This window comes from Carassius auratus, chromosome 49 (assembly GCF_003368295.1).
Source record: "Carassius auratus strain Wakin chromosome 49, ASM336829v1, whole genome shotgun sequence".
Classification (NCBI taxonomy): domain Eukaryota; kingdom Metazoa; phylum Chordata; class Actinopteri; order Cypriniformes; family Cyprinidae; genus Carassius; species Carassius auratus.
The window spans coordinates 13,268,226-13,282,680 of NC_039291.1; the positions used below are offsets into that span (position 1 = coordinate 13,268,226).

At 42.7% G+C, this 14,455-nt stretch overlaps 1 protein-coding gene across 1 annotated transcript in view; it reads left to right on the top strand.

Moving 5' to 3' along the window:
- LOC113066300 (mitogen-activated protein kinase kinase kinase 3-like) overlaps nucleotides 1–14,455 on the top strand; it is a 65,196-nt gene that overhangs the window by 47,251 nt on the left and 3,490 nt on the right. Inside the window, exons 12-17 of the mRNA XM_026238172.1 lie at nucleotides 1,350–1,421; nucleotides 2,317–2,481; nucleotides 3,807–3,955; nucleotides 4,039–4,170; nucleotides 7,535–7,664; nucleotides 14,199–14,376. Coding sequence (XP_026093957.1) covers nucleotides 1,350–1,421; nucleotides 2,317–2,481; nucleotides 3,807–3,955; nucleotides 4,039–4,170; nucleotides 7,535–7,664; nucleotides 14,199–14,376 — 826 coding nt within the window. The remainder of the gene's footprint in view (nucleotides 1–1,349; nucleotides 1,422–2,316; nucleotides 2,482–3,806; nucleotides 3,956–4,038; nucleotides 4,171–7,534; nucleotides 7,665–14,198; nucleotides 14,377–14,455) is intronic.

Below are 14,455 nucleotides of genomic sequence, written 5' to 3' on the forward strand. Positions count from 1 at the left end.
TCTGCCTTCATAGACAGTTCACTAGGTTCTTGGAACAGAATAATAGACATGTATAGATGGGAAGAGAATGAGATTTTCTCTCTCCTTTTTCCCTTTCATTCCTTTTTTCTGCTGTGCTGAGAGATTGAAAGTTACTGGAGTGGTTAAACAAGGAGATTTTCTCTCATGTCCTTCCCTGGTTAGTATTCTCTGTCTCTCCTCTGCTCTGTCATTCTCGCTCTCTCCAGCTCTCATGCCCAGCTTTTTCTCTCTGTTGTTTTTTCCTCTTGAGCGACGATCAAATAGAGCAGGCCTGCCTGATAATGAGACACACACATGCACAAAAACACTTTTCACGGAAACTTTACCTTTTACGCACAAACCGTTTATATCCCAGTCTGTTAGAGAATAAAAAGAGCTCTATGATATTGACAACGTGTGTGTCTTTACATTAAAGCCCAGACACTCATACATGCATTCAGATCACCAACACTGGGGATTCTCCATGGAGAGCAGACAGTCTTGTGTTGTGAATAGATTTTTCCTCTCTGCGCTCTGCTTCTAAACAGAGCAAATCACTGGGTCTCCCTGGGAGATGGGTTGCAAACAGCATTTGGGAAGGCAGTCGACCCGCTCAACAGCTGCTTTCAATTGCATGCGGTATCAGAATGCAGCACTTGTGTTTTAAGCAAGCAGTCCTCTAGCTAGTCAGGGTCCCTCTGCTTGTGTTAACACACAGCCACTCACTCTGTCCTGCTCTTTCTTTCCCATCCTGATCTTTGTGTCTCTCAGTCTCTTTATTAAGAGCACAAATGGGTGAATCACAATGCCCACATTATATTATTTGAGGAACGTTGTTTTTTCGAGATTAATCCAAATGTGTTATTTTACGTATTTAATTACGATTCAGCTTTGCAGTAATGCAAATTAGGTTTTTGCATTACAATAGACTTTAAAGAACTGGACATTTCCTTCGATTTTTTTTTTTTTTTTTTTTTTTTGGGGGATTCAGCCAAGTTGTATCATTCTCATGTAAGCCCGGTCTCAGTTCTCTGCTCTGCAGTGCAGCAGACAGCTCAGTGGTTTAGAATGGGAGTGTTCTAGTTTTGTCACTTTGAATGAATGAAGTGCCCGTTGGTTAAGAGCTCTTCACTACACTGGGCCCTGTTTATCTGATTTCATGTGGTTTCCCTTACAGTTTATTCAGTGACTGCACGTATAATAGTGTCCTGTATCATGTATCAGATACTCTAAACAGTTTTGTTATCAATATTTGCTGTTTGGGAATGAAGATAAAATGCTTGTTTGTAAACCATTGCTCATGTCAAGCATGCATCTAATCGGTCTGTATGTAACTGCTCCACCTGCAGGGCGTCAAGGGAAACATGGGACCTTCCCGCGCCAGTTCCACATGTCCAGCCGCAGTAAAGACTATGGTGATGGTAAGAGCACTTTACCAGAACAGTGCATGTGTCACTGTGTTTATGTCAGTAATTATTCTGAAATGACTACTGAACATAATTTTTTTATTTTTTTTTGACTCAACTGAGAGCCTAAATATAGATTACGCTGAAAAAGTTCATTATGCTGAAAAGTTATTTTTGTTTTGTCTATTATTTACAAATGATTGAATCCAATATTAAGAGTATAAAATAAAAATGTAGTTTTTTTTATTGTAATTTGGTATATTTTCCTCCAAAATCATTTCTGAAAATGCATTGAAAGTTAGTTGTTTCTGTTTCTGTGAAAAAAAAAAAAAAAGAATTCATCCATGCTGAAGAGACTAGAAGACTAGTTTTGCTGATTTGATGCTGTTGTGCAGGTGCTGATATTTTCACCAGGGATAGAACATATTACTTACATTACATGCATCGCTGGAGGCAAATAAAGCTGTGCACATGGCCAGCATGATTTGAGCTTCTCCAAAACTCACAAAGTGTATAAAAGACTTAGTGTATGTGTGTGTTTTATTTGTGTTTCCCCGGACGAGTCACAATGACTGTTGCACAAAACTGCACTGAGAGGAGCTTCCGGCCTTGTGGAAAGGTTGATGGAGGAAGTGAGAGACAAAGGAAAAGAAGAGCGTGCGAGAGAGAAAATTAGGGAAAGAGAGGAAGAGGAATATAAAGATGTTTGGACATGCTGATTGCATGTGCCTTAATGTATGAAGAGAGGATTCAGAACATCTGGATTGTGCAAAGATTTAGTCCGTTTTTAAGGAATGTTTAAGGAGTGTTTTCTCCAAAATTTTCTCCAAAAAGATCATAGATGTTTATTGGTTACAAGGTCTTAAGGTGTATTTTATATCATGTGTCTAAAATATCTCATTGTATCCAGGTCGGAGAACCTTTCCTCGAAGCTTTATGCCTCAAGAGAACATGTTTCAGCTGGTCCCGTCCAGCCGTACACACAGCTATAATGGAGAAAGCACCTTGCTGTACAGTGGAGATCTGCACTCCATCAGCTGGACTGAGAAAAACAGCCAATGCAACACTCCTAAATGTAAGAGCGCATGCATGCATACACACGAGGACACTTATGCAGACCATTAGAAAAGAAAACCACATAAAGCACATTTGCATAATTGCCTTCAGACCAGAAGTTTCAGGTTGTAGAGTAATCTTTACGAATATTTTCTCAATGCACAAATAGGGCTGCACTGCTTTCTATGTACCATCTGCTTCAGTTGAATTTGTAGCAACACCGCAAAATAAATCATATTTCCCCTTAGTTGTTAGTGCAAGTTTGATGCTTTAATTGAATGTAGCATTATGAAAAAGACCAACACAAAATACTGACAAAAACGGAGTTGCATGCAATTCACAAGAATAGCGAAATGGACATTATAAATGAAACGTATTTAGATTAATTGAAATCTTTTAAATGAGAATTTAATCAAATCTGTAAATAAACTGTTTCAGTTAGCTTTAATCACAGAGATACAAACTATAATTATGTACACATTGTTTGATTTTGTCCATACTTTCCGCCTCAATTAGAGATGATCAATCACCCCGGCTCTGCATGGTTTTCGCTGTACTCTTGTATGTTTGACATCTGCAGGTTCTTTAATCAGCTCCATTTCCTCAGAGGAATCCAGGACAGGCGCCTAAATTTGACTTATGGACATGGATTCTTGTCTCTGCTGTCTGTCTGCGGGTTCTTTCCCCCAATGCCTCCATAAACTATTCAGAAAGCTTACTGTCAGATATCATTATAGGAACACTAAGCTGATTAAAATGATCGTAAATGCTGATGCAAATGTGTTCCCTGCATAGAATAAGTGGGAAATGAGTCTGAGAGATGTGTAAATCTTGTCTGGTGAGTGGTATTTCTCAGACTTTGGTGTAGTTTTTTGGATCCAGACTTAAAGTTAATCTGTCTATGATTAGATCCATACAGCATGATTAAAGAACAATAGCAGAAATATTGAATGCATGGATAGATAGCATTATTATGCGTGTGGCTCATGAGAGCGATCAGTCAGGAAAGAGCCAGATTCAAATATTTCCAAACTCAAGACGTATTAGCATTAAGAAAAGAAAAACACAAGGATTTGCTTTAGTTCGACACGGCCTTGATTTAAAGAAGTTATATTCAGGTGTTTAATATTTAAATAACTCGCAGTGACTGCCAATAGTTCAGTGTCTGCCTCTCTGTTCTTTTAAATCCCAGTTTATTGCCTGAGAGGGGAACAGTTGCAAATAAATCTGAAAGTGTAAAGCTGTATAGCATCATCCAGTTGTGATTGCAGTTGCAGTTTGAGTTGTCAGCGAGTCTGCGGTTTGCTGATGAGGTTAATGTGGTTGGTTTCTTCTCACCCTCAGCCCCAAGGGCTCCTGTAAACTGGCGTCGGGGGAAGCTGCTCGGTCGGGGAGCGTTCGGCGAGGTCTACCTCTGCTACGATGTTGACACGGGACGTGAGCTGGCAGCCAAGCAGGTGCCCTTTGACCCTGACTCTCAGGAAACCAGCAAGGTAAGTATGAAGTGAATTCAAACGGTGACACTGTTTATGCCCTGTAGAGAGGCTCTGCTCATGTTTCTTGTCTCTCTCTGCAGGAAGTCAATGCACTGGAGTGTGAGATCCAGCTCTTAAAGAATCTGCGTCACAAACGGATAGTTCAGTACTACGGCTGCTCGCGTGATCTGGTGCAGAAAAAGCTGTCCATCTTTGTGGAATTAATGCCCGGGGTGTGTATACAGTTATGTTTGTATTTGCACTGTGTTGATGCAGCTCATTGGAGCGATTTGGTGTTACTTTTGTTTACTTTTAGAATGATTCAACCCCTCAGTGACTTTTATTTATTTTAGCTTATTCACTGTCCATCGACAATCCGGTTTATGAACAAGTGACTCTTATGAACCGATTCATTTTAGTGTATCAAAACTTACAGCCTGTATACAGTGTAGCCCAATTCGCGAACAGATGATTCTTATAAACTGGTTCTTTTCAGTGAATCAAAACATATAGCATGACCAGAGCAGTCTGATTCACAAACAGTAGGCTTGTATGAACAGGATTCTTTTAATGAATCAAAACATTCAGCACATCCGGTGTACCGTAACTCAACAACAAATGACTTCATGGTTCATTTTGGTGAATCAAGACATACAGCATGAACAGTGTAGCCTGATTAATAAACAAATGACTCCTTTAAGTGAATCAAGTGAATTTGATGAATGAAAGATTGATTCTTATGAACCAGTTCCTTTTATGAGAGTCAGTACATACAGCAGTTAATTAATAAATGACTCTCATCGACCGGTTCTTTATAGTAAATCAAAATATACAGCACAGATAGTGTACCCTGATTCACAGACAAATTACTCTTATGAACCGGTGGGTTATTCTTAGTGAATCAGAATATAAAGTGTGATCCTTTTACCCTGATTCTTGAGACAACTCTTCTGAGCCGATTCTTGTAACGTAAAGTTGAGTTACCAGTTTGAAACAATTCCATATATAATTTACAGTATTACTATTTTTTTATATATAAGCAAAATGAACAAATTAATCCATACCAGATAGAACTGAAATTGGAATATAAACAAATCAAGAGCTGCTGGATCAGAATCAAATAGAATCAGGAAATGTGGAAATACCCTGCCTTATTTACTTAGTGAATAAAGTGCTAAAAAACATAGCCTATGTGAAAAGAAAAAAAAACAGCTTTCACTGGGCACATTCTAGTGTTTTAAGAAAATGACATTGTTAAACTTAATGAATCTACGCTTTCCAAATAATAAGAAAACCCACTCTGAAATGTCACTGGCTCGCGAACATATCCACAGTGTTCTTTGTCAGCACAACCGCACGGCTTTACGAGTTCTTTTTCTCTGCAAATGGGTGTCTTTAACGAGTCTGTCTCATCCATCAGCTAGATTTTAATATGCACGGACTCGTGGTGTCTTGGTCACATATTGTCTGGGGAAGGGGACTGTTTCACCAAGGTCTCTGGCAGACAGATGCATCGCTGCTCAGAGCCAAAGTCTCTGCACGGCACTGCTGCGTCCTGATAAGAGCAGAGGTGAAGGGAACAAAGTATGAATGAGTAGGATGTGGAACAGGGTTACGTGAGGTGAGAAATGTATTACATAATGAGGGATCAGAAGATCGCTAGAGCCTGTAGGACTGTATTACAATAGGTTTGCATATGCAATACACATTGTTCCGTTTTAATAACTTGAAAAGGACATTGCAATAGTTCGTAATACAAAATAATACTACTTAGAAGGAGCTGTGCAAATGTAATTTTGCTAGGAAGGCACTGTGGTTTCTCTTATTGTAGTTTGCGTCACAGGTGTTTCACGATGTTGTCCTTGAGGAGACATTGTTTTTTCGTCGAGGGGTGTAAACAGGAAAGCTGAGGAAATCTGAACTTTGTTTGGGCCGGGGTTTCAAAGAAACACAGTCACATGTGAGAAATGTTTGGCACTGTAATACGCTTTTCCAGAAAGTTAAAAAAAGTTCAGCGTTCTGAGGAACTATATACTTCCAGCTCCACTTTTGTAAACACATCTGAGTGTGACTTCCTGACACACTGGTTTACAGGAAATAATAATTACTCTTTGAAATATATTTTACCATGGTGGTGGAAGAGGAGATTCCCCCTTTCATGTAAAAGCGCTTCGAGTGCTTATAAAAGCACTATATAAATTTAAGGAAATCTTAAATATATAGTGCTGTGAAAAAGTATATCTGCCCTTCCAGATGTATGTAACCCTGGAACACAAAACCAGTCTTAAGTCGCTGGGGTATATTTTTAGCAATAGCCAAAAATACATTTAATGGGTCAAAATTATCGATTTTTCTTTTATGCCAAAAATCATTAGGTTATTAAGTAAAGATCATGTTCCATGGAAGATATTTTGTACATTTCCTACTGTTGATATATCAAACTTAATTTTTGATTAGTGATATGCATTGCTAAGAATTCATTTGGATAACTTAAAAAAACGATTTTCTCAATATTTAAATGTTTTTGCACCCTCAGATTCCAGATGTATATCTCCTCCAAATATTTTCCGATCCTAATAAACCATACATCAATGGAAAGCTTATGTATTCAGGTTCCAGATGATATATAAATCTCAATTCTCCAAGTTTTGTGGTCCCGTGTCACATTTAACTCATATTTACAGTAAAAAAAAAGAAAAAAAAAAGTTATTGTTTAGTTATTGTACACAGGATAGTATTATTAAATAATTGTATTGTTAATATTATTTTATTGATAAGAAATCATTATTAATTACAAAATGTTTTAATATGCATATGTTTTCATATGCATTTTTATTCACTGAATATTTTGGAAGTGAACTTTTAAAGCTGGATATGGATTGTTGAATTAAAATTTTGACACTTTATATATACATCCAAGTTGGATTTGCCCTAAAAAGGTAAGACGGGCAAATACAATGCAAAATAAAATGCAAGCACTGTTAATGCAACGTATTTTTTTTTTTTTTCAATTAGTGTAATCCAATATTTATTTCAAATACATTCAGCATTATTTTACATCCATATTAGCAAATGTTAATAAATGGAATCTTATTATAAATGTCTTGCATTATTAAGACATTTAATATTTAATCATATTTAATATCACTTAATACACTTATATACTGTATTATAAAAAAAAATGTACATATATATTTGGTTATAGATAAAGTAAAAAAAAAAAGACACAAGGGTAAAAATCTCCTTAGTATCTGCACACCTCTTAAGCAACAAATGAGTTAAACAACAAATTGTAATAGTTTGTACTTGTTACATAATGTTTCATACAGTACAGTTCATACAGTATGAACAATAGAACAACAACAGAAATCAGGAAAGGGTCAAATCATTTTCCATTGCACTGTATCCTTTGGTAAACAGGTTTGAATCCTGTTTTTATGTTTCCTGTCAAAGCATATGCTGACAGCTTGTTTTTTTTCCCAAGTTTCCTAATAAAAAGACAAAGTCTTTGCAGTCCTTTCTGCTTGCACGTTATGCACTGAATATGGTATCTGGCTTCAAGCAAGATATATTTCATCTGTGTCCATGTGTGTCTAGGGCTCTATTAAAGACCAGCTGAAGGCTTACGGAGCACTGACTGAAAAAGTCACCCGCAGATACACCCGACAGATCCTACAGGGAGTCCACTATTTGCACAGCAACATGATCGTACACAGAGACATCAAAGGTAAATCACAGTAGTCATAAATCACCTCCAGCTAAGAACAGTGGGCTCTTGCTTGTAATGTAAATCTAAAGGAGAGTGTCGCTTGCACCACACCACCTGAAATACATTCCCTCTTATTAGGTGAAATAACATTGGCTTGGCTCAGATTTGTGTTACTTCCTTTCAGGTATCGCCAAGAATAGCAAGGGGGAAAGGTTTTGCATTCCTCCAGACTTCAGGGCTAAATTCTGACCAAATTTTACAGTCTATTAGGTATTTTTTAGCATTGATAATATTAAATGTCCTAAAATCATATTTACCTTCCAGAAAATGCAGGCATTGCTTCTTCTAGACATGGACACCCTTTAATCACTCAGTTTATTAAGGAAGATGTGGGTCCAAAAACTGGACATGTTTTGGATGAATGTCATTGCATTACATAAATTAAAGGTCCCGTGAAAAAAAAAACAGTATTTTTCACACAATTCACCTATCTGTATACTGCTGTTTTCACTGTCATAAAAACGAGCTGATGACTTCCTTGTTCTATAAAGTCCCTCCTTCAAAAATACGTAACAAGTTCTGATTGGGCCAGCGGTTCCTGTGTTGTGATTCGACACCAGCTTAGAGCACGTTACCCTCCTGGAAACGCGATTGGGCTAGTTTTGAGAAGCAAGGAGCATGTGCTGGAGATGTACTTATAATCACAGGAGCGTTTTTACTGACGAGATGCGGATGAAAATCACTTGGAAAGCCTTATCATCTAGTTAACAAAGCTAAACAGCATTGCCCTTTGTGTAATAAGTTACAGAAACTGTTAAACGCACCAACTTAATAAAATACACTTACCGGTTGTGGTCCATAAACAGCGCCTTCTCCAGACAAAGAGGGAACTGCTCCATCTTTCAAGAATAATCTTTGTGCGAATCCATCATTAAACTGATTGAGATTGGGGAAGCTGTCCTCAGTAAAATGTGCAGCACATAGTTTTACACGTGGATTATAATTTTCGGGAACCGAGTTAAACATAAATTGTAACCATTAATCTCCAAGTACAGTGTCCCTGGGAAGCCCAAACAAAGATGATTGGACTCCGAGATGAAAATAACAGCTTTTCGACGACATGGCGACGAACACAAACGCAAATCGTCCTCTTCTCTGTCGGAGTGCAACAAGGCCACGTCCCTTTTTTGTGTATTCCTGTGGGTGGAGGTTAGTCAAAAAACGGTTTTAGTGACGTCATTACTGCAGGAACTAGAGGGATGTAGTCCAAACGGGTCGTTTTTTGTAGGCAAATTCTGTTAAATAAAATATCTCGCTTTGCCTTGAACTTTGAGCTTTAGAATTTTACAGATATTATTTATACTCTAACAACAACATTACACACTAACTAAAGTTTAAAACATGGGATCACGAAGAACGGGGCCTTCAAAGAAAAATCGCAAACCAAGTGATATTTATTTTAATGGAACATGACACAATCACTTTAAGTAGAACATTTCACAAAAATAAATGTTAAATATTCAAAATTAGAATATTCAAAAATAGTATTTGTTCACCTCTCCTTGAACTGTCACCTTATCGTGGTGGAGAGGTTTGAGTACCCGAATGATCCTGGGAGCTATGTTGTCTGGGGCTATATGCTCCTGGTAGGGTCTCCCAAGGCAAACAGGTCCTTGGTGACGGGCCAGACTAAGAACAGTTCATAAAACCCCTTATGGCAGATTTAAAATCAAGGACCGTGACGTCGCCCGGCATGGCGCAGCCGGGGCCCCACCCTGGAGCCAGGCCCGGGGTTGGGGCCCGTATGCGAGCGCCTGGTGGCCGGGCCTTCCCCCATGGGGTCCGGCCGGGCTTAGCCCGAAGGAGTGACGTGGGGCCGCCCTCCTGTGGGCTCACCACCTGCAGGAGGGAGCGTAAGGGGCCGGTGCATAGAGGATCGGGCGACAGTCGAAGGCGAGACCCCCGACGACCCGATCTCTGGACACGGAATCTGGCTTTAGGGACGTGGAATGTCACCTCGTTGGCGGGGAAGGAGCCTGAGCTTGTGCGGGAGGTCGAGAGGTACCGACTAGAGATAGTCGGGCTCACCTCAACGCACAGCTTGGGCTCTGGAACCACACTTCTTGAGAGAGGCTGGACTCTCTACCACTCTGGAGTTGCCCATGGTGAGAGGCGGAGGGCAGGAGTGGGTTTGCTAATAGCCCCCCAGCTCAGCCGCCATGTGTTGGAGTTTACCCCGGTGAACGAGAGGGTCGCTTCCCTGCGCCTTCGAGTCGGGGATAGGTCTCTCACTGTCGTTTGTGCCTACGGGCCGAACGGCAGTGCGGACTACCCGGCCTTCTTGGAGTCTCTGGGAGGGGTGCTGGAAAGTGCTCCAACTGGAGACTCCGTAGTTCTACTGGGGGACTTCAACGCTCACGTGGGCAGTGACAGTGACACCTGGAGGGGCGTGATTGGGAGGAACGGCCCCCCTGACCTGAATCCGAGCGGTGTTCTGTTATTGAATTTCTGTGCTAACCACGGTTTGTCCATAACGAACACCATGTTCAAGCATAAGGGTGTCCACCAGTGCACGTGGCACCAGGACACCCTTGGCCGGAGGTCGATGATCGACTTTGTGGTCGTGTCATCAGACCTTCGGTCATATGTCTTGGACACTCGGGTGAAGAGAGGGGCGGAGCTGTCAACTGATCACCACCTGGTGGTGAGTTGGATCCGATGGCGGGGGAGGAAGCTGGACAGACTCGGCAGACCCAAACGTACTGTGAGGGTCTGTTGGGAACGTTTGGCCGAGCCCCCTGTCAGAGAGATCTTCAACTCCCACCTCCGGCAGAGCTTCGACCGGATCCCGAGGGAGTCTGGAGATATTGAGTCCGAGTGGACCATGTTCTCCACCTCCATTGTCGCTGCGGCTGCTCGGAGCTGTGGCCGTAAGGTCTCCGGTGCCTGTCGAGGCGGCAATCCCCGAACCCGGTGGTGGACACCGGAAGTAAGGGATGCTGTCAAGCTGAAGAAGGAGTCCTATCGGGCCTGGATGGCTTGTGGGACTCCGGAGGCAGCTGACGGGTACCGGCAGGCCAAGCGGACTGCAGCCCGGGTAGTCGTGGAGGCAAAAACTCGGGCCTGGGAGGAGTTCGGTGAGGCCATGGAGAAGGACTATCGGTTGGCCTCGAAGAGATTCTGGCAAACTGTTCGACGCCTCAGGAGGGGGAAGCAGTGCCCTACCAACACTGTTTACAGTAGAGATGGGCACCTGTTGACCTCAACTGGGGATATCGTCGGGCGGTGGAAGGAATACTTCGAGGATCTTCTCAATCCCACCGACTTGTGTTCCGTTGAGGAAGCAGTGGCTGAGGACTCGGAGGGGCACTCGTCCATCACCCGGGCTGAAGTCATCGAGGTAGTTAAAAAGCTCCTCGGTGGCAAGGCACCGGGGGTGGACGAGATCCGCCCCGAGTACCTCAAGTCTCTGGATGTTGTGGGGCTGTCTTGGCTGGCACGCCTCTGCAACATCGCATGGCGGTTGGGGACAGTACCTCTGGACTGGCAGACCGGGGTGGTGGTCCCTCTTTTCAAGAAGGGGGACCGGAGAGTGTGTTCCAACTATAGGGGGATCACACTTCTCAGCCTCCCTGGAAAAGTCTATGCCAGGGTACTGGAGAGGAGAATTCGGCCGATAGTGGAACCTCGGATCCAGGAGGAACAGTGTGGTTTTCGTCCCGGTCGTGGAACACTGGACCAGCTCTATACCCTTTCCAGGGTGCTGGAGGGTTCATGGGAGTTTGCCCAACCAGTCCACATGTGTTTTGTGGACTTGGAGAAGGCATTCGACCGTGTTCCTCGCGACATCCTGTGGAGGGTGCTCCGGGAGTATGGGGTCGGCGGCTCCCTACTTAGGGCTGTTCGGTCCCTGTACGACCGGAGCAAGAGCTTGGTTCGCATTGCCGGCAGTAAGTCAGACCTGTTCCCGGTGCATGTTGGACTCCGGCAGGGCTGCCCTTTGTCACCGGTTCTGTTCATAATTTTTATGGACAGAATTTCTAGGCGCAGCCAAGGGCCGGAGAGTGTCCGGTTTGGGGACCATACGATTTCGTCGCTGCTTTTTGCGGATGATGTTGTCGTGTTGGCATCCTCAGACCAGGACCTTCAGTGTGCATTGGGACGGTTTGCAGCCGAGTGTGAATCGGCTGGGATGAGAATCAGCACCTCCAAGTCCGAGGCCATGGTTCTCAGTCGGAAAAGGGTGGATTGCCCACTTCAGGTTGGTGGAGAGTTCCTGCCTCAAGTGGAGGAGTTCAGGTATCTTGGAGTCTTGTTCACGAGTGAGGGAAGGATGGAACGTGAGATTGACAGACGGATCGGTGCAGCTTCTGCAGTAATGCGGTCGCTGTACCGGTCTGTCGTGGTGAAGAAGGAGCTGAGCTGTAAGGCAAAGCTCTCGATTTACCGGTCAATCTACGTTCCTACTCTCACCTATGGTCATGAGCTGTGGGTCATGACCGAAAGGACAAGATCCCGGATACAGGCGGCCGAAATGAGCTTTCTCCGTCGGGTGGCTGGGCGCTCCCTTAGAGATAGGGTGAGAAGCTCGGTCACTCGGGAGGAGCTCAGAGTAGAGCCGTTGCTCCTCCACATCGAGAGGAGCCAGCTGAGGTGGCTCGGGCATCTATTTCGGATGCCTCCTGGACGCCTTCCCAGGGAGGTGTTCCAGGCACGTCTCACCGGGAGGAGGCCCCGGGGAAGACCTAGGACACGCTGGAGGGACTATGTCTCCCGGCTGGCCTGGGAACGCCTCGGGGTCCCCCCGGAAGAGCTGGAGGAAGTGGCTAGGGAGAGGGAAGTCTGGGCGTCTCTGCTTAGACTGTTGCCCCCGCGACCCGGCCCCGGATAAGCGGAAGATGATGGATGGATGGATGGAGTATTTGTTCAAAAATATTATTTGCATATAATATTCAGAAAATATTTCGTTAAATTGATATATAAAACGGCAGCTGTGTTTGCAAGAAATTCATAGTAAATATATTTTTAAGAAGCAGAGGCACTGTTTCAGATATTACAGGAGGGCAGACAGTACATGTATATTTTACAACTTATGACCACATATTTAAGTGAAGGAAAAAGTGGAAGAAAAAGATGCACAAACAGCAGAGAGAAGCGCAGCACTATGAGGATTGTCAAGCAAAATCAATTTAAGAATTTGAGTGAACTTCACAAGAAATAGACTGAGGCTGGGGTCAAGGCATCAAAAGCCACCACACACAGACATGTCAAGGAATTTGGCTACAGTTGTCGTATTCCTCTTGTTAAGCCACTCCTGAACCACAGACAACGTCAGAGGCATCTTACCTGGGCTAAGGAGAAGAAGAACTGGACTGTTGCTCAGTGGTCCAAAGTCCAAGAAATCAAGAAATCTTGGAGCACTTCATGCTTCCTTCTGCTGACCAGCTTTTTAAAGATGCTGATTTCATTTTTCAGCAGGATTTGGCACCTGCCCACACTGCCAAAAGCACCAAAGGTTGGTTAAATGGCCATGGTGTTGGTGTGCTTGACTGTCCAGCAAACTCACCAGACCTGAACCCCATAGAGAATCTATGGGCTATTGTCAAGAGGAAAATGAGAAACAAGAGACCAAAAAATGCAGATGAGCTGAAGGCCACTGTCAAAGAAACCTGGGCTTCTATAACGCCTCAGCAGTGCCACAAACTGATCACCTCCATGCCACGCTGAATAGAGGCAGTAATTAAAGCAAAAGGAGCCCCTACTTTTCAGAAGGCCAACAATTCACTTTTTTATTATTTATTAATGGTCTTATGAAGTATTCAAATTTGTTGAGAAAGTGAATTGGTGGGTTTTTGTTAAATGTGAGCCAAAATCAATTAAAAGAACCAAAGACTTAAACTACTTCAGTCTGTGTACATTGCATTTATTTAATACACAAGTTTCACAATTTGAGTTGAATTACTGAAATGAACTTTTCCACGAGATTATCATTTATTGAGATGCACCTGTATACCCACCATAATAATATAAATAATAAAACAGAAACAAAACTACTTATATAAAAGCTAATATGTGATGTATCACACAGGGACTTTATATGGTATAAAGTGTCTTACTGTAAAATTAAATGTAATGCAGTGGTAAACCATTTATAGTTTAGACATTTTAAGTGTGTACTTTTTGCACACATGACCAATACAGTCTGTCATTCCCATTACAAACCCAAGATCCTCTATTAGAAAGATCCACATGAAACGTGGGCTGCAAAGGAAGGAGTCTCTGTCCTTCTTCTCATATTCCGTCTTCATTTTCCGTTCACAATACAGTCAGGCATCCAGGGTGTGGAAATCTTGTGGCTGGCAGGTATTAGTCATTACTTAAACAAGCACACATCTCACAGGCAGCATAGCTAAAGCAAGGGAAAATCACTCCGACTAGAAACGTGGGAAGAAAGACTGTCTCAAACTTCAAATGCCATAAGCAGCATATAATTTTATGCAGTTGTCATCACTGGTCAGACAAACATCTCAATCTACACGTGTTTCCACACAGGCGCTAACATTTTGAGGGACTCCTCTGGAAATGTGAAGCTGGGAGATTTCGGGGCCAGCAAACGCATTCAGACCATCTGCATGTCCGGGACGGGAATCAAATCGGTCACAGGCACCCCCTACTGGATGAGCCCAGAAGTCATTAATGGAGAAGGCTACGGACGCAAAGCAGATATTTGGTGAGATCTTATGAATTTTCTTAAAATCAGTGTTATTTAAGTATCATTGAGAGTTTTAGTTAACTAATAAACCTGCCTA